The sequence below is a fragment of the Bos javanicus genome, chromosome 2 (assembly GCF_032452875.1).
Source record: "Bos javanicus breed banteng chromosome 2, ARS-OSU_banteng_1.0, whole genome shotgun sequence".
In the NCBI taxonomy this organism is placed as follows: Eukaryota; Metazoa; Chordata; class Mammalia; order Artiodactyla; family Bovidae; genus Bos; species Bos javanicus.
In genome coordinates, this window is record NC_083869.1 from 6,540,890 (window position 1) to 6,566,409 (window position 25,520).

The 25,520-nt window shown below is 39.0% G+C and overlaps 1 protein-coding gene across 3 annotated transcripts in view; it reads right to left on the minus strand.

Annotated features, from left to right (window-relative positions):
* Positions 1–25,520, minus strand: part of PMS1 (PMS1 homolog 1, mismatch repair system component) — a 110,831-nt gene that overhangs the window by 48,099 nt on the left and 37,212 nt on the right. For all 3 annotated transcript variants that reach the window (XM_061432990.1, XM_061432999.1, XM_061433008.1), the window contains exon 5: positions 6,789–6,952. In XM_061432990.1, coding sequence (XP_061288974.1) covers positions 6,789–6,952 — 164 coding nt within the window. The remainder of the gene's footprint in view (positions 1–6,788; positions 6,953–25,520) is intronic.

Consider the following 25,520-nt stretch of genomic DNA (forward strand, 5'->3'; position numbering starts at 1 on the left):
TATAAATGACACCCAGAAACATGAGATGCACTCATCAAGAAAATGAACACATACATGTGTGTGAGTAACTATATATATATATATGTGAGAATGAATTATATACATAAACTCCACAATTGAGCCACAGGACACTAAATGTTTACAAGTCAGGATATGAAGGGGAACTAGAAGACTGATAACAAATGGTAGAAAGGAAAATGGTAGAGGGAAAAAACCAAGGATGTGTGTTGACCTAGAAGCCAAGTGGAAAAGTGTTTCAAGGATGAGATCAACTGTGGTAAACGTTAAGTAAGATAAAATCTGAGAAATGACCACTGGATTCAGAAATCTGAAAGTCAATGGTGACCTTGGTAAAAGTAGTTTTGGTGGAGTGGTAGAAAGAGAAAGTCTGACTAGAGTGGGTTTGAGAGAATGGGAAGAAAGCTAATTGGAGACAGTGAATACAGACACTTATTTTAAGAAACTTTGCCCAAGTGAAGCAATTGGCCTTGCCTAAAAACATGAGGCATGCATCTATAATAATAGAAGAGAAGGTTGAATGTTATGGGCACAATTGCAGACAGGTGGATAGTTTATAAAAGTTCTCTCAATTTTCTCAGTAAAATAGGATGTAAGATCAAGTAAGAGTGAAGACAGGGAAGAAAGACTTGATTGTCTGAGAAGAGAGATGAAATAGCTTTTTGGGATTTTGCAACTCAACATATGGATTATGGACCAGCAGCAACTGTACCACCTGGGGACTGGTTGGAAATGTAGAATCTCAAGTCCTCGCTGAGCTACTAAATCAGAACCTGTTAACAAGATGCCCAGGTGATTTGCTTATACAGTAAAATTGGCTTAAAGCACTGTGGATATAGGAGACCAGGAGAGAAAACAGACCACAGAAACAGTATGACTACCAGGCAGTACTAAGATTAGTGATCATGAATTTAAAGCGGTACTAGTCATTTTGATTTGCATTTCTCTAATGATTGGCAACGTTAAGCATTTTCTCATGTGCCTTTTGGTCATCTCTGTATGTCTTCTTTGGAGAAATGTCTTAGATCTTTTGCCCATTTTTTGATTGGGTAGTTTGTTTTTTTTGTTTGATAATGAGTGTATGAGTTCTCTGTACATTTTGGAGATTAATGCCTTATTAGTCACATCATTTGTAAATATTTTCTCCCATTCTGTAGGTTGTCTTTTTGTTTTGTTTATGGTTTCCCTTGTGGTGCAAAAGCTTTGTTAGGTCCCATTTGTGTGTGTGTATATATATATACACACTAAGACATAAAGTTGGAATATTACTCAGCCATGTAAAGGAATGAAATAAGGCATTTGCAGAAACACAGATGGACTTAGAGATTATCATACTAAGTGAAGTTAAGTGAGTCAGAGAAAGACAAATATTATGTGACATTGCTTATATGTGAAATCTAAAAAAAAAAAAAAATGAACTTATATACAAAACAGAAATAGATCCCACAGAAAATAGAAAACAAACATGATTACCAAACTGCCAATCTGTCCCTCCCCCACACCCCACTCCCACTTGGCAACCACAAATTTGTTTTCTCTATCTGTGGGTCTGTTTCTGTTTCACAGAGAACTTCATCTATGTCATATTCTATATGCCACATATAAGCTGCATCATATGGTATTTGTCTTTTTGTGGCTTACTTCACTTAGTATGATAACCTTTATGGCATCATTTCATTCTTTTTTATGATCCATACTCAGTATATTGTAACACTAAGTGAGAATTAAAAGGAAAACAGATATAAGTAAAATGCAGCCCTCCCTTCCACAAAAGGCTGTTGGGACAGGGAGAGAGAACGCAAATCATTTCCAATAAAGCAAAAATCATATAATAGGGGTAGAGAAAATGCTATGGAAAAAGTTACAGAATAAGTCTTGCTGAGAGACAGCAGAAGGCTTTAAAGATTTCTTAAAAATAGTGTCAGCAAACATCAAAATTAGAAATCAACTAAACTAAAATTTGACTTATATATGTCTCTTATCTTTTCTATATAGTATTTCTCAGAAGTCAGGTGAAAAGTAAAAGAATTTAATATAACAAAGAAGAAAATATGAGAACCATTAAAAATTTTATCCTTAATTTGCAAGTAAAAACAAACCAAAAGACAAACAACCAATCATAATTGATAATTAGCCCCAAGTTAACCTTAAAACATATCTGAAGGCACATTCACTTTCACTAATGAAAAAAGAAATAAAAACAATTCCACCCAAACTTTCAAGGTTGGAACTGGAGGGATATATTCTTCAGAAGAAAGGAGCATTCAAACCATAATCCTGAACTGAAATTTCTCTTTGATTACACTGCCTCCGCAACACTGGAGGGGATGGGAGAGGGAGGTGGCCTTTAACACTGGTCCAGTTACGGGCAAAAGACTTTTCCTTGATTCCGCACAGCACAGGTGAAACAAAACTGGGACATTCACAAAATATGAGTAAAAGGCTAAAAGATGCAAAGTAGAATAAAATGAACAAAGGGAATACCACAAATGTACAGGATACAGATTGTAAACTACCATTTATTTATCTTCAGTTTATTACCCAATAAATGTGTCCCTTCTTTCTCATTCTTAGTCATCATTCTTCCAGACTTCAAAAATAAATAAACTAATCTCAATAAGCCTTAACAGTCATGTCATATAAAGGAGAGATAGGTAAAAAGTCATTAATTAACTTCCCTCTTGTAACAGAAAGACCTTATATCCATAATATCCAATTCAGCTTTTGTAATACCAGTGGGCCTCTAATTATCAAGATAGAATTAAATTCAAAATAATTTTTAAAAACACAAATGATACTTTAGGCAAAGGAAAATATTCCCCAAAATCAACAAGTATGAAGTATTAAAGTATCCATTATTTGAAATCACATATTTATCATTATGTTTGAACTAGTGCTCTGTAAAATTACTCATGAACATATGAAACAGCTAATATTAAGTGGGTTTCAGATCTTACCAAATTGAGAAAAACTCCTAATTCTGTGAAATAACTATTTTATAAATGAAAAAAAAAAAAACATATAACAGGACCTCACAGGGATTCAGTTACAAAACTAAGGCTGAAGACTGTAGTGCTTATCTAAGGAATGGCTCTAGCATTTCTCCAAATAAAATCTACTTTAAATAAAGTCACTGAATCCACTTGTAAATTATTTCCCTTTGGCTGTCTCATTATTCAATATGCTTTCAAGGAACATGGTGATGAAAGAAGAAAAATACCTCTTTCTAACATAACCATACTGGCAAGAACATTAACATTATCAGTATTCAAAGAATGTCTTGGCAGGTTATAAACCTTCATAAAAAGAAGGAACACTAATCCAAGATGTCAAAATAGCAATAGTACTTCTCATAGTATGTGCAATATGATTGTTTGTTTGTAATGCAGAAAAAAATTTTTCAAATGAAGAGAAACCAATATTGCCATGTTTAAATTTTAAGCTAAGGCAAAAAAAAATTTCTCAGAAAAGCACATAAAGTATGATAAACATAAGCATTATTTGTAAGAGTAGAGCAGAACTCAATGTTCAGAGAGATTTATGATAATGTGTTGATGCTATTTTTGGAACTTAAACAATATATTTAACATTTGAGGTACAACAGCATACTAAGAAATAAAAGAGTGAAATAATAATTTATACTTAAAAAAGCTTAGAAATATAACTGAGTCCATGATTTACTTGTGTAGGTAATACTTAATTTTACTACAAGACTTTATTTGGGCTATATTAGTAGGCACAATTTACTTTAAAGTCATAAGAAACTTTTAAATACAGCACTATCTTCAGATCCCATAATCTAGCTCTATTTAAATACTCAACGCTAAAAACTGATGCCAAGACAGTGACATTTTACTTACAGTACTTGCACCTTCAGAAATGTCAAATTCCCCAAGAGGAAGGCAGAGCCAGTTACCTCAGCATGTGCATTAAAAAAAAGATGCCTGATGAAACTTTTGATTAAACAAAGACTAAACATACTGTGTCCACAATTATTATAAAACTATTTCATGTGCTATTTTCCACTTGAAGGTTTTTACCTTCCTTTAAGCTTTTCATGTGGCTCTTCCTGTCCACAAACTGATTTATAATTTTATTGTAAGACTTTTGATAGTATTACATTACTTTAATAGTGCAATACTCTCCAAGATTTGCACTGCATCTGAAATTATTGAAGGCCACTGAGAGACCTGTGTTTGCTCAATATAAGCTCAGATATGGTGTACTTGAAAAGTTATAAAATACATTGTATTGAAAAATACTACTTTCCATTTTCAAAAGAAAATACCTACACTGATGATCTTACATAGGTTGCGAAAATAATAAACTTATCCTAAGTTTAGAAGATATATATTTGACTTCAAATACTCATCTCCATTACATTAGACAATAATCTTATTTTATTCTTCTGTTTTCTCTTCCTCAAAACTTTTCTCTTTGGTTGTAGTCACTATTCTGCTATAAAAACGTAGCTCCTGTCTTCATGTTTTACCTTTCGCCATCTGTTTTCCTCTACTGATCATTCTTTCTTTTGCCTTTGATATTTTCTTAACTTGGGTACATTCAACTTTTAATAACGAAATGTTCTTTGGATCAAGAGGTCATAGGGTTATTTATATTAGCAGGATGAGCCTCCATCCATCAACATCCTGAGGAATTCTAGCATGATAGAGCTGGAAGAGATTTCAAGGTATCATTTGGTTGAGGTCTATGCCAGCAGTAACAGGTGGCTGACTATTCTTAATGTTTTTCTTTCTTTTTTATTTTTTTAAGATGACTAAAAATTCTGATCATAAATATTCCACTGTAATTTGGTTTAATATGAGAATCTTCTTGGACTTCCCTGGTGGTCCAGCGGTTAAGAAGCTGCCTGCCAAGGCAGGGGACGTGGGTTTGATCCCTGGTCTGGAAAGACTCCACATGCTGCGGGGCAACTAGGCACACCCAGCACAACTACTGAGCCCACACGCCATGACCACTAAGCTTATGCACTCTAGACCCCACATGCCGCAACAGGAGAAGTCACTGCAACGAGAAGCCCAGGGACTGCAACTAGAGAAAGCCTGCTCACAGCAATGAAGACCTGGAGCAGCCAAAAATAATTAAATTAAAAAACATATGGATACAGGAAGCTTGGGGCTGGTGCACTGGGATGACCCACAGGGATGGTATGGGGAGGGAGCTGGGAGGGGGGTTCAGGATGGGGAATACGTGTACACCCATGGCAGATGCATGTTGATGTACGGCAAAACCAATACAATATTGTAAAGTAAAATAATAATAAAATTTTAAAAAAAGAAAAGAAAAATGGAGATTAAAAAAAAAAAAAACATATGGAATCTTCTTAATAACAAGCATAAAGACATGGAGTAGAAAGAAAACTGGATGAAAAAGTGCTTGGATCTCAGTAGAATTACTTACCGTAAAATAGAAAACGGGGCTTCCCTCATCTGCCTGCCAATGCAGCAGACACAGGTTTGATACCTGATCCAGGAAGATTCCACATGCCACAGATCAACTGAGCCCATGTGCCAAAACCATTGAGCCTGCGCTCTAGAGCTCGGGAGCCAACACTACTGAGCTCACATGCCACAACTACGGAAGCCCACATGCCCCAGAGCCCATGCTCTGCCACAAAATAAGCCACTGAAACGAGAAGCCCGTGCACCGTAACTGGCGAGCAGCCCTTGCTCGCTGTCACTGCAGAAAAGCCCATGCAACAACAAAGACCCACCACAGCCACGAATAGAGATAAAATCAGGAAAACTGCTAGTTGATATTTAAGAAGGAAATTCATTAACAAGAACAATTCCTTAGATCATTCTGAGCTTCCCTATACAAATAGAGGTAAGGCTGTCTACCCTACAAGGTTATTCTAAGTGCTCTGAAACCTAGAAAAGAACTACACAATGTAATATAGTATTAAAATACGAAGACAAAACAGTAGAGTGTGAAGAATCTATACTCAGTAGGCATGTAAAGTTTCAAAACCAATCTCAACATTTACCAGCTGTGCAATTCTGAGCAAACCTCTCTAAGTCCAGTGTAGAGGACCACTGCAAGTTGACATAATGTCTCTTCACTCGGCTGCTGCTGTGGAGTACAGGAGTTTCATGAAAATAGCACAGGCATTGGCCCTGTGCACACCCTCAATAAGTGTTACCTCTCTACTCCCCACCAGGTTTACAAACTTCTACTCTCCTTACAGTAAATATTTTGAGGTGCACATGTAGAATTTTATGAAACAGAACATTCAGAAGATATGTAAACCTTCCTTTCCCCTAAGATTTATCAAGCAACAAGAGGAATTCCTCATCAGCCCTGCTTTGAAAAATGGAAAGAAATGAGTAGAGTTTCCTTTAAAAAGCAAACACAAAACTCTTCCAAAGAAGAAACCATTTAAAATAAAAGGAAGAAAATATCACTAAACAGTGAACTTTTTTTTTCATTTGTTTGTTTTTAAACAGTGAACTTCTTAAAGGAAAATAACAAGTCTCAGTCATCTTCATATTTAGGAAGCACTCAAACATTCCTTGGATGAAAAAGTTTCTTGGTGGAATAACTTATCTTAGAAATTAAGAAATAAAAGGTTCAATCAGATTTCATATAGATGTGAGGTAACAAAGATGCTCTTTATACAATAAAGAAAAAAACTAAACAAATGTGGACAAATTTTGAAAGATTCTTACACATCTGATTTAGACAAAATGCACTGTCCCGTTACTACGTCACGTATCAAAAAATTCTGTAGAAAGTACAATAATGCTTACCTTGTTATGTATAAAAACAATCCTTACATCAGGTTTAAGTATACCATAGCTTATAAGGAGATCTTGAATCTTTTTAATTTCATCTTTACATTTTTTAGCAGTTGAGTAAAATTGCTTTCTTACAGGTAGATTCTTAAATAATCGTAAAGCAGTTACAGTTGTACCTGTTGGCAGATAAGAAGAAAGCATATTTAGACGTAAAAGGAACCTCACAGATCTTCAAATCCACATACAATCAGTAATTAACTCCTTTTATTACTGAAGTCCATTTCTCTTCAAACTGTGGGAACCCAAAGAAGGCTCAACTGTGCGAGCTATTCTGATCTCTTGCTAGGCTCTCCTCTTTCTAACAGGTCTGACCCATTAAGTATGATCTCTTTTATGTGGGCTTCTCACGTGGCGCTAGTGGTAAAGAACCTGCCTGACAATGCAGCAGACTTAAGAGCTGTGGGTTTGATCCTTAGGTTGGGAAGATCCCTGGGAGGAGGGCATGCCTTACCCACTCCAAAATTCTTGCCTGGAGAATTCCATGGACAGAGAAGCCTGACGGGCTACAATCCACAGGGTTTCAAAGAGTCAGATATGACTGAAGCAACTTAACATGTGTGATCTAAATAGGAATAATCTTATTTCTACCACTACTGAAAAACATGGGCTTACTGCTGATAGAATGTAGTATCTTAAGAAATCTGCTGATATTCTAACTACCTGGGAATGATGCTTATTCTGCACTTTAAAACATACAGATGATATAAGGCTACACAGCATATGTATAACCTTAATTATTCAATTAAAAATTCTTATCTGATGTGCAACACCATTAATTATCAGAGAAATGTATATCGTAATTACAATGAGGTATCATCTCTCACTGGTTAGAATGGCCATCATTAAAAAGTCTACAAATAATAAATTCTGGAGAGGGTGTACAGAAAAGAGAATCCTCTTACACTGTTGGTGGGAATGTGAATTGGTACAGCCACTATGGAAAACAGTATGGGGGTTTCTTAACAAAAGCTACCGTATGATCTAGCTACTCTGCTTCTGGGCATATATCCAGAGAAAACTCTATTTCAAAAAGATACATGTACCCCAATGTTCAAAGCAGCACTATTTACAAAAGTCAAGACATGGAAGCTACCTAAATGTCCACTGACACATGAACAGATAGAAAGTGAGGTGATAAGGGAAGTCCGAGATGGAGGGGATATGTATACATATAGCTGACTCACTTTGTCATACAGCAGAAATTAACAAAACATTGTAAAGCAATTATATACCAGCACAATTAAAAAAAAATAAAAAAGAAGATGTAGTACACACACACACACACACAATGGACTGAGCCAGAAAAAATAAAATAATGCCACTTGCAACAACATGAATAGACTTAGAGATTATCATACTAAGTGAAATAAATCAGAGAAAGACAATGTATGATATTACTCATATGCAGAATTTAAAATATGACACAAATGAATTTATTAACAAAACAGAAATAGACTCATGAACACAGAAAACAAATCAAAAGGAAAATAGCAAGACGGAGAGAAAATCAGGAATTTGGGGTGAGCAGATACAAACTACTATATATAATACAGGTAAACAACAAGGTCCGACTGTACAACACAAGGAACTATATATTCAGTATCTTATTTATAATAACCTATAATGGAAAAGATATGAAAAAGAATATATATGTGTATAACTGAATCACACCAGAAACTAATACAATATAAATCAACTATACTTCAAGTAAAAAAATTCTTATCTGAAATAATATCTAATTGCCTGGTTTAATTTATCTCATCTTCTGAAATATGCAAAACTAGGATAATGAAACAAAAGCTTTTTTTTTAAATTGTGAACTTATTTAACCAAAAACTTGAGGGGTGGGGTCAAGATGGCAGAGTAGGATACAGAGCTCACTTCCCCCTACTAACACATCAAAAATACATCTATGTGTGGAGCAGTTATCACCGAAAACAAAATGGAGACTGGCATTCAGACTCTTCCATAACCAAAGGTGTAAGAAAGATGCACGTGACACCAAATGCAGGGGAAAGGACACAAGTCCATGCAATTGCCCGCCCCTTCCGAGAGAGGGCGCAGAAGAGGAAAGCGCACACGGGCCCAGAGGCCCTTCCCAGGGAACAATCAGCTGGAACCAGTTACTGGGCTCCCTATGCCTAGGGTCCAACACCAGGAAGGTGAGTCCCTTCAGGTGGTTTCAAAACCAGTGGGACTGACAGGCTCTAAGAAACCTAGACTCCACTCATGAAGAGTGAGCAGATGCTTGCTTACTCCTGAAATAGGACAGAGGGAGCAGGTCTCTGGCCTGTTTCCCACTACCACCTCAGCACACACCTTGGACGAGTTGAGCAGCCACTCTGGCACAGCTCCACACTATAACAAGGGCTGCCTTAGCCAACGGAAGTGCACAGTTGCAGGGGACCGGCGTGGCTTGAATCTGGGGCAGCATCCAAACAGGTCAGGAGCAATCGTTGCTGGTGCTTGCAAAGGAGGTGGACTGGGAACAGTCTGGAACTCTGACTGGTAATAGGGCATCCACGGTGCATGCCCAGTCCACACAGGGCATCTGCCTTGGCCCTTCCTGCTCCACAAAAGAGCTCCACATTAGGGCAAGGGCTGCCCTGGCTGTGGAGAATGTAGTTGTAGAGGGTGGAGCTGGCTCAGGCCCGAAGCAGCATCTGAACAGGGAAAGGCAACCACTGTGGGCACTCCTGGAGAGAGTGGATCAACAGCAGTCTGGTACTCTAAAATGGTGCCAGAACCACAGGGCATGGACCCCAATCCATGACAAGTGCCCACACGTGCTCCTCTTGCTTCAGCCCCCCTCGAGGGCAAGTGTGCCAACGCTGGGAGGGGGAGCACACATACTTAGAGAAAACAGAGCCAGCTCAGACCTGATCCTCAGGCCTTGTATTCCGGCAACACAGAACCTGATCTCATCCACAATCGGGTGGTATTGGTCACTGGGCAGAGAAGCCCCAGCTCACACTTGACTCTGTTCCAGCCCATCTGTCTGTATCCCTAGACCCAAATAAGCTGAAAGCTGCCAGCACTCCGTGGAGGAAGATGTAATCGTGTTCATATAAAACCCAGCTCTCCTACCAAAGGCACCTGGTACTAACTAGGGATGACCCAACAGACACCCCTACAAGACTGCGATAGGTAACTGTTTCACCAAGTTTCATAGAGAAACAGAAAAGTAAGCAAAATAACAAGACAGAAGAATTTGCTTCAGATGAAAGAACAAGACAAAACCCATGAAAAAAAAAAAAAAACTACTAATGACACTGGTAAATAATTTACTAAATAAAGAATTCAAAGCATTACTAATCAGAATGGTAATTGGACTTGGGAAAAGAACAGATGAACACAGTGAGAACTTTAACAAGGAACTAAAAAAAGAAAAAAGTCAGAACTGAATACAATAACTGAAATGAAAAATACAGTAGAAAGAAATAACAGTAGATTTGGTGATACAGAAGAACACTTTTTAAGTGGTATGGAAGACAAAATAATAGAAATCACTCCATTAGAACAACAAAAAGAAAAACAAATTTTAAAAAATGGGAAGAGTTTTTAAGAGACCTCTAGGACAACAACAAACATATTAACATTTGCTTATAGGGTCCAAGAAGGAGGAGAGAGAAAAGGGTTGAAAATATATTTGAAGAAGTTATGGCTGAAATTTTCCCAAACCTGAAAAAGAGATATCCAAGGACAGGAAGCATAGACGGTTCCAAACAAAATGAACCCAAACAGAGGTACAAACACATGTATGCCTGTGGCAGATTCATTTTGATATTTGGCAAAACTAATACAATTATGTAAAGTTTAAAAATAAAATAAAATTAAAAAAAAAAACAAAACATATCATAATTAAAATGGGAAAGGTTAAAGATAAAGGAACCCACTCCAGTGTTCTTGCCTGGAGAATCACAGGGATGGGGGAGCCTGGTGGGCTGCTGTTTATGGGGTCGCAGAGAGTCAGACATGACTGAAGTGACTTAGCAGTAGCAAAGATAAAGGGAGAATTCTAAAGGCGGCAAGTGAACCCTCATAAGGCTCACTGGATTATTCTGTAGAAACTTTGCAAGCAATCAGGGACTGGCAATGATATATTAAAGTGCTGAAAAGAAAAAACCTACAACCTAGATATATTACTCAGCAAGATTATCATTTAAAATTGAAGGCAAGATAAAGAACTTCTCAGACAAGCAAAAGCTAAAAGAGTTCATCATAAACTCTTAAAAACAACCCTAAAAGATATGTTAAAAGATAGTTTCTAAGGAAAAGGAAAGGTTACAACAAGAAAAATAAAAATCTATAGGAAAGATAAAATCCTACTATACAAATATAGGGGATTCCCTGGCAGTCTAGTGGTTAGGACTTGGCACTTTTACCACTGAGGGCCCGGATTCAATCCCTGGCTGGGGAACTAAGATCCGACAAGCTATATGGTGCAGTCAAAAAAAAAAAAAAAAGGAAGGAAACCCCAAAACCAAAACAAAAAAATTCACAAAAGCAAATACATAGTAAAGGCTACAGATCAACCACTTACATGATACGCACTCATGTTCTCCTGCAAGAACACCAAAACTGCAATTACCTGCTGAACAATCATCAACAGGATAATGTTGGAACCCACCAAAAAAAGATACCCCACATCCAAGGGCAAAGGAGAAGCAACAAGACAGTAAGAGGGATGCAACTGCATTCAAAATCAAACCTCACAGCTGCCAGAGACTCCTGGAGGGCATGAACAAAACCTTGTGTGCACCAGGACCCAGGGAAAGGAGCAGCGACCCCCACGAGACTGAGACAGACCTACTTGCGAGTGTGAGGGTCTCCTGCACAGGTGTGAGTCAACAGTGGTGTGCCGCAGGGACAGGGGCTCTGGCAGCAGCAGTCCTGGGAGGTAACACGTGTGCGGTAAGTCCTTCTGGAGGAGGTCGCCATCAGCCCCACTGCAGAACCGCCAGGTGGACAATCACATAAGTGAAAGTGAAGTCGCTCAGTCATGTCCGACTCTTTGCAACCCTGTGGACGGTAGCCCGCCAGGCTCCTCCATCCATGGGATTTTCCAGGCAAGAATACTGGAGTGGATTGACATTTCCTTCTCCAGGGGCTCTTCCCTACCCAGGGATTGAACTCGGATGTCCGGCATTGTAGACAGACACTACCATCTGAGCCACAAGGAAGCCCGATCCACAAACTGGAGAACAATTATCTCTGGTGGAGGCACAGGTCAACAGTGGCCTGCTGCAGGGTCAGGGACACTGACAGCAGCAGTCATGGGAGGCACAGTGTGCTGGCGAAAGTCCTTTTGGAGAAGGTCACCATTGCCCCTATCATAGTTTGGCCTCAGCCCAAACTACAGGAATGGAACACAACCCCACCCATCAGCAGAAAGTCAGATTTAAGATTTACTGAACACAGTCCTACCCACCAGAGCAAGACCCAGTTTTCCCCATGGCCAGTTCCTCCCATCAGGAAGCTTACACAAGACTCTTATCCTCATCCATCAGAGGACAGACAGAATGAAAACCACAATCACAGAAAACTAACCAAACTGATCACATGGATCACAACTTTGTGTAGCCTAAAGAAACTATGAGCCATGCTGTATAGGGCACACAAGACGGACAAATTATGCTGGAGCAGTCCCACAAAACATGCTCCACTGGAGAAGGCAATGGCAAACTGCCTCAAGTTCTTGCCTTGAGAACCTAATAAACAATATGAAAAGGCAAAAAGATAGGACACTGAAAGATAACTCCCCAGGTCAGCAGGTGCCCAATATGTTATTGGAGAAGAATGGAGAAATAACTAGAGAAAGAATGAAGAGACTGAGCCAAAGTAAAAATAAGACCCAGCTGTGGATGTGACTGGTGATGGAAGCAAAGTCTGATGCTGTAAAGAACAATATTGCATAGGAAGCTGGTCCATGAATCAAGGCAAATTGGAAGTGGTCAAACAGGAGATGGCAAGACTGAACATTGACACTTTAGGAATCAGTGAACTAAAATAGACCAGAATGGGGGAATTTAATTCAGAGGACCATTATTATATCTACTACTTTGGGCAAAATCTTTTAGAAGAAATGGGAGTAGCCCTCACAGTCAACAAAAGAATCGAAATGCAATACTTGGATGCAATCTCAAAATTAACAGAATGAGCTCTGTTCATTTCCAAGGCAAACCATTCAATATCACAGTAATCCAAGTCTATGCCCTAAACACTAGTGCTCAAGAATCTGAAGTTGAATGATTCTGTGAAGACCTACAAGACCTTCTATAACTAACACCAAACAAAGATGTCACAAAAAAAGATTCCATTTTCATATTAAGGGACTGGAATGCAAAAGGAGGAATTGAAGAGAAACCTGTAGTAAGAGGCAAGTGTGGCCTTGAAGTACAAAATGAAGCAGGGCAAAGGTTAACAAGAGTTCTGACAAAAGGATGCACTGGTTCCAGCAAACAGCCTCTTCCAACAACATAAGAGATGACTCTACACATGGAAAACCACGAGATGGTCAATATCAAAATTGGGTTGATTATATTCTTTGCAGCCAAAGAAGAAGCTCTATACAGTCAGCAAAAACAAGACCAGGAGCTGACTGTGGCTCAGATCAAGAACTCCTTATTGCAAAATTCAGACTTAAATTGAAGAAAGTAGGCAAAAACACTAGGCCATTCAGGTATGACTTAAATCCCTTATGATGATACAGTAGAATTGACAAATAGACTCAAGGGATTAGAACTGATAGACGGAGTCCCTGAAGAGCTATAGAAAGAGGTTTGTAACATTGTACAGGAGGCAGTTATCAAAACCCTACCAAAGAAAGAGAGATGCAAAAGGGCAAAACCATACTCCTAGGAGGTCTTACAAACAGCCGAGAAAAGAAGAGTAGCAAAAGGGAAGAGAGAAAAGGAAAGATATACCTATCTGAATGCAGAGTTCCAAAATGAGAGATAGAAAAAGCTTTAAGTGAACAATGCAAAGAAATAGAGGAAAAGAACAGAATGGGAAGAGATCTCTTCAAGAAAATTAGGGATACCAAGGAAACATTGCATGCAAAGTGGGCACAAAAAAGGACAGAAACAGTACGGAGCTAACAGAAGCAGAAGATATTAAGAAGAGATGGCAAGGATACACAGAAGCACTGTACAAAAAAAGCTCTTAAAGACCCAGATAAGCATGATGGTGTGATTACTCAGGTAGAGTCAGACATCCTGGAGTGCAAACTCAAGAGGGCCTTAGGAAGCATCACTAGGAACAAAGCTAGTGGAGGTGATGGAATTACAGCTGAGCTATTTCAAATCCTAAAAGATGATGCTGCGAAAGTGCTACACTCAATATGCCAGCAAATTTGGAAAGCTCAGCAACACAACTGCACTCATTTCACATGCTAGCAAGGTAACGCTCAAAATTCTCCAAACTAGGCTTCAACAGTACGTGAACCGAGAACTTCCAGATGTTCAAGATGGATTTAGGAAGGGCAGAGGTACTAGAGATCAAACTGCCAACATCCCCTGGATCACAGAGAAAGCAAAGCAATCCCAGAAAAACATCTACTTCTGCTTCATTGACTATGCTAAACCCTTTGACTGTGTGGATCACAACAAACTGTAGAAAATTCTTCAAGAGATGGGAATACCAGATCACCTTACCTGCCTCCTGAGAAATATGTATGTAAGTCAAGAAGCAAGAGTTAGAACCAAACATGTGAAAACGAACTGATGCAAAATTGAGAAAGGACAACGTCAAAACTGTATACCGTCAACCTGTTTATTTAACTTATATGCAGAATACATCATGTGAAATGCCAGGCTGGAAGAATCACAAGCTGGAATCAACACTGCTGGGAGAAATATCAATAAACTCAGATATGCAGATGATCCTTCCCTTGTGGCTCAGCTCGTAAAGAATCCACCTGCAATGTGGGAGACCTGGGTTCAATCCCTGGGTTGGGAAGATCCCCTGGATGCAGATGATACCACCCTAATGGCACATAGCAAAGAGGAACTAAAGAACCTCTTGATGATGGTGAAAAAGGAGAGTGAAAAAGCTGGCTTAAGACTCAACATTCAAAAAGCAAAAATTATGACATCCAGTCCTATCACCTCATGGCAAACAAACGGGGAAAAAATAGAGTGACAGCCTTTTATTTTCCTGGGCTTCTAAATCACTGTGACAGCTGACAGCAGCCATGAAATTAAAAGATGCTTGCTCCTTGGAAGAAAAGCCATGACAAACCTAGGCAGCACATTATAAAGCAAAGATATCACTTTCCTGACAAAGGGCCATATAGTCAAAGCTACGGTTTCCCAGTAGTCATGTACAGATGTGAGTCTGGACCAAAAGAACACTGAGATCTGAAGAAGTGATGCTTTCAAACTGTGGTGCTGGAGAAGACTCTTGAGAGTCCCTTGGACAGCAAGGAGAACAAATTAGTCATTCCTAAAGGAAGGCACAGAAGAACTGTACAAAAAAGATCTTCACGACCAAGATAATCATGATGGTGAGATCACTCACCTAGAGACAGACATCCTGGAATGGGAAGTCAGGTGGCCCTTAGAAAGCATCATTATAAACAAAGCTAGTGGAGGTGATGCAATTCCAGTTGAGCTATTTCAAATCCTGAAAGATGATGCTGTTAAAGGGCTGCACTCAATATGCCAGCAAATTTGGAAAACTCAGCAGTGGCCACAGGACTGGAAAAGGTCAGTTTTCATTCCAACCCAAAGAAAGGCAATGCCAAAGAATGCTCAAACTACCACACAATTGTACTCATCTCACATGCTAGTAAAGTAATGCTCAAAATCCTCCAAGCCAGGCTTCAGCAATACGTGAACCATGAACTTCCAGATATTCAAGCTGGTTTTAGAAAAGGCAATTTCTAACCAGAGATCAAAATGAACCAGAGAGCAAATAGCCAACATTTGCTGGATCATCGAAAAAGCAAGAGAGTTCCAGAAAAACATCTATTTCTGCTTTATTGACTATGCCAAAGCCTTTGACTGTGTGGATCACAACAAACTGTGGAAAATTCTGAAAGAGATGGGAATACCAGACCACCTGACCTGCCTCTTGAGAAATCTGGATGCAGGTCAGGAAGCAAGTTAGAACTGGACATGGAACAACAGACTGGTTCCAAATAGGAAAAGGAGTATGTTAAGGTTGTATATTGTCACCCTGCTTATTTAACTTCTATGCAGAGTACATCATGAGAAACACTGGGCCGGATGAAGCACAAGCTGGAATCAAGATTGCCGGGAGAAATATCAATAACCTCAGATATGCAGATGATACCACTCTTATAGCACAAAGTGAAGAGGAACTAAAAACCCTCTTGATGAAAGTGAAAGAGAAGAGTGAAAAAGTTGGCTTAGAGCTCAACATTCAAAAAACGGAAATCATGGCATCTGTTCCCATCACTTCATGGGAAACAGTGAAAACAGTGTCAGACTTTATTTTTGGGGGCTCCAAAATCACTGCAGATGGTGACTGCAGCCATGAAATTAAAAGGCGCTTACTCCTTGAAGGAAAGTTATGACCAACCTAGATAGCATATTCAAAAAGAGACATTACTTTGCCAACAAAGGCCCATCTAGTCAAGGCTATGGTTTTTCCAGTAGTCATGTATGGATGTGAGAGTTGGACTGTGAAGAAGGCTGAGCGCCGAAGAATTAATGCTTTTGAACTGTGGTGTTGAAGAAAACTCTTGAGAGTCCCTTGGACTGCAAGGAGATCCAACCAGTCCATCCTAAAGGAGACCAGTCCTGGGTGTTCATTGGAAGGACTGGTGCTGAGGCTGAAACTCCAATACATGGGCCACCTCATGCGAAGAGTTGACTCATTGGAAAAGACTCTGATGCTGGGAGGGATTGAGGGCAGGAGGAGAAGGGGACGACAGAGGATGCGATGGGTGGATGGCATCACCGACTTGATGGACATGAATCTGAGTGAACTCCGGGAGTTGGTGATGGACAGAGAGGCCTGGCGTGCTGCAATTCATGGGGTTGCAAAGGGTCGGACATGACTGAGCTACTGAACTGAAATGAACTGAAAGGAAGGCAATCCTGAATATTCATTAGAAGGGACTGATCCTGAAACTCAGGCTCCAATACTTCAGCCTACTGATGCAAAGAGCCAACTCACTGGCTGAGAAGGACAAAAAATTTTTAAATCAACTATAACTATATACAGGATACGGAATAAAAATGAAGATGTAAAATATGACATAAAAAACAGAAAATGTGGGAGAAAGGAGTAAAAATATGTAGATTGTTTATAATGTGTTTGAACTTAAATGATTACCAGTTTAAAACTAGTAGATATAGCTACAGGTCAACATGTATAAACCCCATAGTGAAGTCGCTCAGTCGTGTCTGACTCTTTGTGACCCCATGGACTGTAGCCTACCAGGCTCCTCTGTCCATGGGATTCTCCAGGCAAGAATACTGGAGTGGGTTGCCATTTCCTTTTCCAGGAGATCTTTTCAACCCAGGGATCGAACCTGGGTCTCCCGCATTGCAGGCAGACGCTTTACCATCTGGGCCACCAGGGAAGTACATATACACCCCATGGTGGTTACCAAATTGAAAACTGCAATAGGAGTTTCCTGGTGGCCTAACTGTTAGGATTCCAGTCTTTAACTGCCACAGCCCAGGTTCAGTTCCTGGCTGGGCAACAGATCCCACAAGTTACTAGGTGCAGCGAAAAGAAAGAAAAAATATATAGGGTGGCTGACTGAATTAAAAAACAGGATCTAACAACATGCTGCTTAAAAGAGACTCACTTCAGAGCTAAAGACCCACATAAGCTGTAAGTGAGAATATGGAGAAAGATATTTCAAGCAAATAATGACAAGAAAGCTGGGGAAATAATCCTCATGTCAAAAAACATTTTAACACAAAATCTGTAACAAAAGACAAATAATAAAGGAATCAGTGTAAAAGCAGGGCTTAACACGCATAAACATATATGCCCCTAATATAGGAACACCTAAATACACAAAGTAAATACTAACATATATAACTGGAGGGGGAAGTGGCAACCCACTCCAATATTCCTGCGTAAACATCCCATGAACAGAAGAGCCTGGCAGGCTACAGTGCATGTGGTTACAAGGAGTCAAACACGACTGACCAACTAAGCACAAACATAACATATATAAATGGAGAGACAGACAACGATACAATAATAGTAGGGCACTTTAAAAACCCACTTACACCAATCATCTAGAAAATAAATCAATAAGGAAACAGTAATGGGTTGGCCAAAAAGTTCCTTCTTCTTCTTCCTTAAGTTAAAAAAAAAGACACATTTTTCATTTTCACCAAGAAGTGAACAATGTATTCACTGTTTTGTTCCACTGCTGCTGCTGCTGCTGCTGCTAAGTCGCTTCAGTCATGTCTGACTCTGTGCGACCCCATAGACGGCAGCCCACCAGGCTGCCCCGTCCCTGGGATTCTCCAGGCAAGAACACTGGAGTGGGTTGCCATTTCCTTCTCCAAGGCATGAAAGTGAAAACTGAAAGTGAAGTCGCTCAGTTGTGTCTGACTCTTCATGACTCCATGGACTGCAGCCTACCAGGCTCCTCCGTCCATAGGATTTTCCAGGCAAGAGTACTAGAGTGGGGTGCCATTGCCTTCTCCTACCTTCTGCCATTTTTCAGGCAACTTCATAATTTCATCTTCCCTAAACTTATCTTTTGAACAAAGAACTGTTTCAAGCGCCTTTTACAGTCTTCCAGTGAACTGAAATTTTTTCCATTAAGAGAATTTGTAAGGCCCAAACAAATGGAAACCTGAAGCTGCAATGTCTGCTAAACGTGGGAGATGAATCAGAACTCCTCAGCCAAGCTGTAACAGTTTTGCCTGGTGATCAAATAAACATGGTCTTGTGCTCAAAATTCTCCAAGCCAGGTTTCAGCAATATGTGAACCGTGAACTTCCTGATGCTCAAGCTGGTTTTAGAAAAGGCAGAGGAACCAGAGATCAAATAGCCAACATCCGCTGGATCATGGAAAAAGCAAGAGAGTTCCAGAAAAACATCTATTTCTGCTTTATTGACTATGCCAAAGCCTTTGACTGTGTGGATCACAATAAACTGTGGAAAATTCTGAAAGAGATGGGAATACCAGAACACCTGATCTGTCTCTTGAGAAATCTGTATGCAGCTCAGGAAGCAACAGTTAGAACTAGACATGGAACAACAGACTGGTTCCAAATAGGAAAAGGAGTTCGTCAAAGCTGTATATTGTCACCCTGTTTATTTAACTTATATGCAGAGTACATCATGAGAAACGCTGGACTGGAAGAAACACAAGCTGGAATCAAGACTGCTGGGAGAAATATCAATAACCTCAGATATGCAGATGACACCACCCTTATGGCAGAAAGTGAAGAGGAACTCAAAAGCCTCTTGATGAAAGTGAAAGAGGAGAGTGAAAAAGTTGGCTTAAAGCTCAACATTCAGAAAACGAAGATTATGGCATCCGGTCCCACCACTTCATGGGAAATAGATGGGGAAACAGTGGAAACAGAAATAAAGTCTGACTATTTTTCTGGGCTCCAAAATCACTACAGATGGTGACTGCAGCCATGAAATTAAAAGACGCTTACTCCTTGGAAGGAAAGTTATGACCAACCTAGATAGCATATTCAAAAGCAGAGACGTTCCTTTGCCAACAAAGGTTCGTCTAGTCAAGGCTATGATTTTTCCTGTGGTCATGTATGGATGTGAGAGTTGGACAGTGAAGAAGGCTGAGCGCCAAAGAATTGATGCTTTTGAACTGTGGTGTTGGAGAAGACTCTTGAGAGTCCCTTGGACTGCAAGGAGATCCAACCAGTCCATTCTGAAGGAGATCAGCCCTGGGATTTCTTTGGAAGGAATGATGCTAAAGCTGAAACTCCAATACCTGGGCCACCTCATGCGAAGAGTTGATTCATTGGAAAAGACTCTGATGCTGGGAGGGATTAGGGGCAGGAGGAGAAGGGGACGAAGGAGGATGAGATGGCTGGATGGCATCAATGACTCGATGGACGTGAGTCTCAGTGAACTCTGGGAGTTGGTGATGGACAGGGAGGCCTGGCGTGCTGTGATTCATGGGGTCGCAAAGAGTCAGACACGAATGAGCAACTGATCTGATCTGATCTGTGTTATTCTGATGGAAGACTATGCATTCCTTGTTGACTGATTGTGGTCACTTTATACACAACATATTCTTTGGCTGAAGACTGGTCTTTGGTGTGGTTGGTGGTGGTTCATTTCACTTGCCCCATGTTCTCTTCTGTTCCACATTACTGTACCATAATCCACTTTTCATCATCTGTCATAAATCGTTTTAAAAACGGAACATTTTCACATGTAGAAATACGGTCAAGAAGATTTTTTTTTGCTTTGGAATGCAAACATCAATATGACAAGCTGGTACAAATGATATTCAATGTTGATTTGGATATTCTTTGTATGATGGCTATCTCCTGCATTGAATAACATTGACTGTTCTCAGTTAATGTCTCAATTTGATTGCTGCCAACTTCAACTGGCCTACCCAACTGTGGAACATTGTTCAGTGAGAAATCTCCAGCACAAAACTTTACAAACCACTTTTGACATGTTTAATCAGTCACAACACCTTTCCATACACTGCACAAATCTTTTTTTGCATTTCAGCTATGTTTTATCTTTTGTGAAACAATACAGCATAATATGCTGAAAATGTTGCTTTTTTTCTCCCATCTTGAATATTAAAATGGCTATACAAAAATTCACCAATATTGATAAGCTTCTTAAAAACTGTATGCTGAAATGACTCAAAGATTTAAGAGAAAGAAATAAGAAAAAAATTTAAGAGAACAGAAATTATATCAAACATTTTTCCTGACAACAACAATATGAAACTAGAAATCCATTATAGAAAGAAAATGGGAAAAACGCAAACCACATGAAGACTAAACCACATGTTACGAAAAAACCAACAGATCAATGAAGAAATTAAAAAGGCAATCAGAAAATACCTTGAGACAAATGAAAAAAAAAAAAAATTCTCCAAAATCTACCCAATACAGCAAAAGCAGTTTATTTTTTTTTTCAAAAGCAGTTTAAAAACAGAAGTTTACACAGATACAGGACTACCTCAAGAAATTAAAAAATCTCAAATAAACAATCCAAACGACCATCTAACGAATTAGAAAAAAGAAGAACAAGCAAAACCCAAATCAGCAGAAGGAATGCAATAATAACACTCAGAGAGGAAATAAAGAATCCAAGAAAACAATAAAAAGATCAATGAAACAGAAAATTGTTTTCTTAAAAACACAGACAAAATTGATAAGCCTTCAGCCAGGTTCATCAATAAAAAGAGATTTTAAATAAATAAACTTAGAAAATGAAAGAAGAGAAACAGAGATAAAACACACACACACACACACAAGACAATAGAGATACCAAAAAAAAAAAAAAAGCCACACAATAAGAAAATATTGTAAACAGTTATATATCAACAAATCAGACATCCTATAAGGATAAATTTCTAGAAACATATAATCTTCCAAAACTGAACCAGGAAAAAACAGACAATCTAAACAGACTGATCACTAGTAATGAAACTGAATTTACAATAAAAAAAAACTTCCAAGCAAAAATTTCCAGGACCAAAGAACCTCACAGGCGAATTCTACCAAACATATAAAGAAGAAATAATACCTATCCTCTCAAACTATTCCAAAAAACTGAAGAGGAGGGAACACTCCCAAATTCATTTTATAAGGCCTCTGTTAACCAGATACTATAAAAACAAAATTATAAGCTAGTATCTCTGATGAATATAGATATAAAAGTCCTCAACAAAACATTTGCAAACCAAATTCAACAGTATATGAAAAAGGATAATACGCCATGATGAAGTGGGATTTATTCCAGGGATGTAAGGATGGTTTGACACCTGTAAATCAATCTATGTGATATATACCACATTAACAAAAGGATAAACATCACATGACAACAGACACAGAAAAAGCATTTGGAAAAAACTGAACAACCATTCATGATAAAAACTCTCCAAAGCTGGTATAGAGGGAAGTTATATTAAAATAATAAAGACCACTGATGAGAAATCCACAGCTAATACCATGCTCAAAAGAATAACACAAAGATTCCAAATCTTGCCATTTCTATTTAACATAGTATTGGAAGTGCTAACCACAGCAATCAAACTAAGATGACCTGATATTATACATAGAAAACCCTAACGTCTCCACTAAAAAACTACCAGGATTAATAGATGAATACATTAAACTTGAAGGATACAAGATTAATATACAGAAATGTGTTGATAATAATGAAACAACTAATAACTAATAATTAACTATCAGAAAAAGAAAATAAGAAAACAATCCTATTTAAAATTGCATCAAAAATACCGAGGAGTGGTTTCTGGTTCAAGATGGCAGAGTAGAAGAACATGAGCTCATCTCCTCCTGTGAGAGCACCAAAATTGCAACTAGCTATTGAACAACTATCAACAGGAGGATGCTGGAACCCACCAAAAAAAGACAGCCTAAGTCCAAAGACAAAGAAGAAGCCGCAGCAAGATAGTAGGAAGGGTGCAATTACAATAACATCAAATCCCATACCGGCCAGGTGGGTGACCCACAGACTGGAAAACATTAATAGTGAAGAAGTTCTCACACTGTTGTGAACGTTCTGGACCCCACGTCAGATTTCCCAGCCTGGGGATCTGACAAAGGGACTGGAAATTCCCAGGGAATCTGACCTTGAGAGCCAGGGGATTTGATGATAGGACTTCCAGAGGACTGGAGAAAAAAGAGACTCCTGTCTTGGGGGGGGCACAAACAAAATTTTGCATGCACCAATAAATACCCAGAGGACAGGGGCACTGATCCCACAGGAAACTGAACCAAGACAACCTGATGGCGCTGGAGGCCTCCTATGGAGGCACGGGTCGGCAGGGGCTCACCACAGGGACGGGGCACTGGAAAGGCCCCCTTGTAAGAACCTTTTGGAGTTTGCCATTAACCCTACCACAGAGCCGGCAGACCCCAGGGCTAGGTTGACTAGGGCAAACAAGTACCAGGGAGGGAGCGAAATTCCGCCCATCTGCAGGTTAACTGGATTAAAGCTCTACTGAGCAAGGCCCTGCCCACCAGAGCAAGACCCAATTCTTCCCATCACCAGTTCCTCCCATCAAGAAGCTTACACAAGCCCCTTAGCCTTAGCCATCAGAGGGCAGACAGAAGCAGCAAGAAGCAGTGTCACAGAGGCTAACACAAAAACCATTATCACAGAAAGTTAATCACAATGAAAAAGCAGGAAGTTATGCCCCAGATAAGGGACACAATAAAACCCCATAGAAACAACTAGATGAAGTGGAGATAGGCAACCTTCCAGAAAACGAATTCAGAATAACCACAGTGAAGATGACCCAAGATCTCAGGAAAAGAATGGAGGCAAAGATTGAGAAGTTGCAATCAGTTCAGTTCAGTCGCTCAGTCATGTCCGACTCTTTGTGACCCCATGAATCGCATCACATGAGGCCTCCCTGTCCATCACCAACTCCCGGAGTTCACTCAGACTCACATCCATCAAGGCGGTGATGCCATCCAGCCATCTCATCCTCTGTTGTCCCCTTCTCCTCCTGCCCCCAATCCCTCCCAGCATCAGAGTCTTTTCCAATGAGTCAACTCTTCGCATGAGGTGGAAGCTGCAGTAAGTGTTACCAACCACCTAGAAGAACTAAAGAACAGAGATGAATAATACACTAAAAGGAATCAATAGCAGAATAATGGAGGCAGAAGAATGCATAAAAGACCTGGGGGACAGAATGGTGGAAATCACTGCCACAGAACAGAATATAGAAAAAAGAATGAAAAGAAATGAAGACAGCCTAAGAGATTTCTGGGACAACATAAAATGCACCAACATTCACATTATATGGGTCCCAGAAGGAGAAGAGAGAAAAAGGACCCGAGAAAACATTTGAAGAGATGATAGCTGAAAACTTAGTCAACCAAGTCCAGGAAACAGTGAGTCCCAGGAAGGATAAACCCAAGGAGGAACATAGTAATCAAACTGACATAAATTAAAGACAGAGATAAAACATTAAAAGTGACAAGGGAAAAATGACAAATAACATACAAGGCAACTCCCATCAGGCTATCAGTTGATTTCTCAACAGAAACTCTACAAGCCAGAAGGGAATGGCATGATATATTTAAAGTGATGAAAGGGAAGAAGCTACAACAAACAATACTCTACCCAGCAAGACTCTCCTTCAGATTTGATGGAAAAATCAAAAGCTTTCCAGACAAGCAAAAGTTAAGAGAATTTAGCACCACCAAACCAGCTTTACAACAAATGCTAAAGGAACTTCTCTAGGCAGGAAACACAAGAGAAGGAAAGACCCTACAGAAAATAAACCTAAAACAATTAAGAAAATGGTAACAGGACCATACATATCAATCATTACCTTAAATGTAAATAGACTAAACACACCAACCAAAAGACACAGACTGGCTGGGTAGATGAAAACATGTGTATGTATGGATTTCTACTCACCACATCACTCTGCTTAACCCCTCCAAATTCTATCTAATTAATTTATATTGTTAAGTTTATCATGTTCCCATTATGGCATGCAATTGTAATTATCTTTTATTTTTTCTCTGGATAGTGATTGTGAAAGCTGATAAACATCTTTTACTACTGTGATTATGTAACTGTTATTCACTTAATACCATTATATCATGACTGGTCAACAGAAAAGTAATAGAACTCTATATCACCAAAACTAGAATCTAATAGAAAAACCTGCAATTGCTTTTTAAAATCGAGATGCATATCAGAAGTATCTTGAAAGTTTTTGAAAAATACAAATGCTCAGGTATTGCTATTTTCTCCAGAGTTCCAGATACGTTTCTAATGAGCAGTCATGTTTAAAAACAACTGGATTCTATGATTGTCTTTTACTTTTACTAGTTTTTTTCACTTTTTCTATTTCATATTCAGTGCTCCCATTTCATTTAGTTTATGTTCTCCAGTTTCTCCAATTGGAAAAATTTCTCCAATTTCTCTCTTTTTTTTAATATTCTTTCTCAAGCATTTATCAAGTATAGTAGAAAAACTTCTGTATAAATACAAATATGCATAATATGTATTTTAGAAAACTTAAAATTTTTGGCTTACTTAAAAAAAATGACATTTTGAATCCACTGGTTTGACTTAGTATGAATAGAATGCTAGATTTCTAATTAATAAGTAGATATGCAACAAGTAACAAAGGTTTAGTGTATACCATAGGAACTATAGTCAATATCTTATAATAACCTATGATAGGAAATAATTTCAAAAATAATGTTGCTTTTATTTATAATCAAATCACCTTGCTGGGCACCTGAAACATTGTAAGTCAACTCTACTTCAATAAAACATATATATTTAAACATTAAAAAAATTACTAGAAATAAGGAATAGAACTACAGTATGACCCAGGAATTCCACTACTGGGCACATATCCTTCAGTTCAGTTCAGTTCAGTTGCTCAGTCGCGTCCGACTCTTTGTGACCCCATGAATCGCAGCACACCAGGCCTCCCTGTCCATCACCAACTCCTGGAGTTCACTCAAACTCACATCCATTGAGTCGGTGATGCCATCCAGCCATCTGATCCTC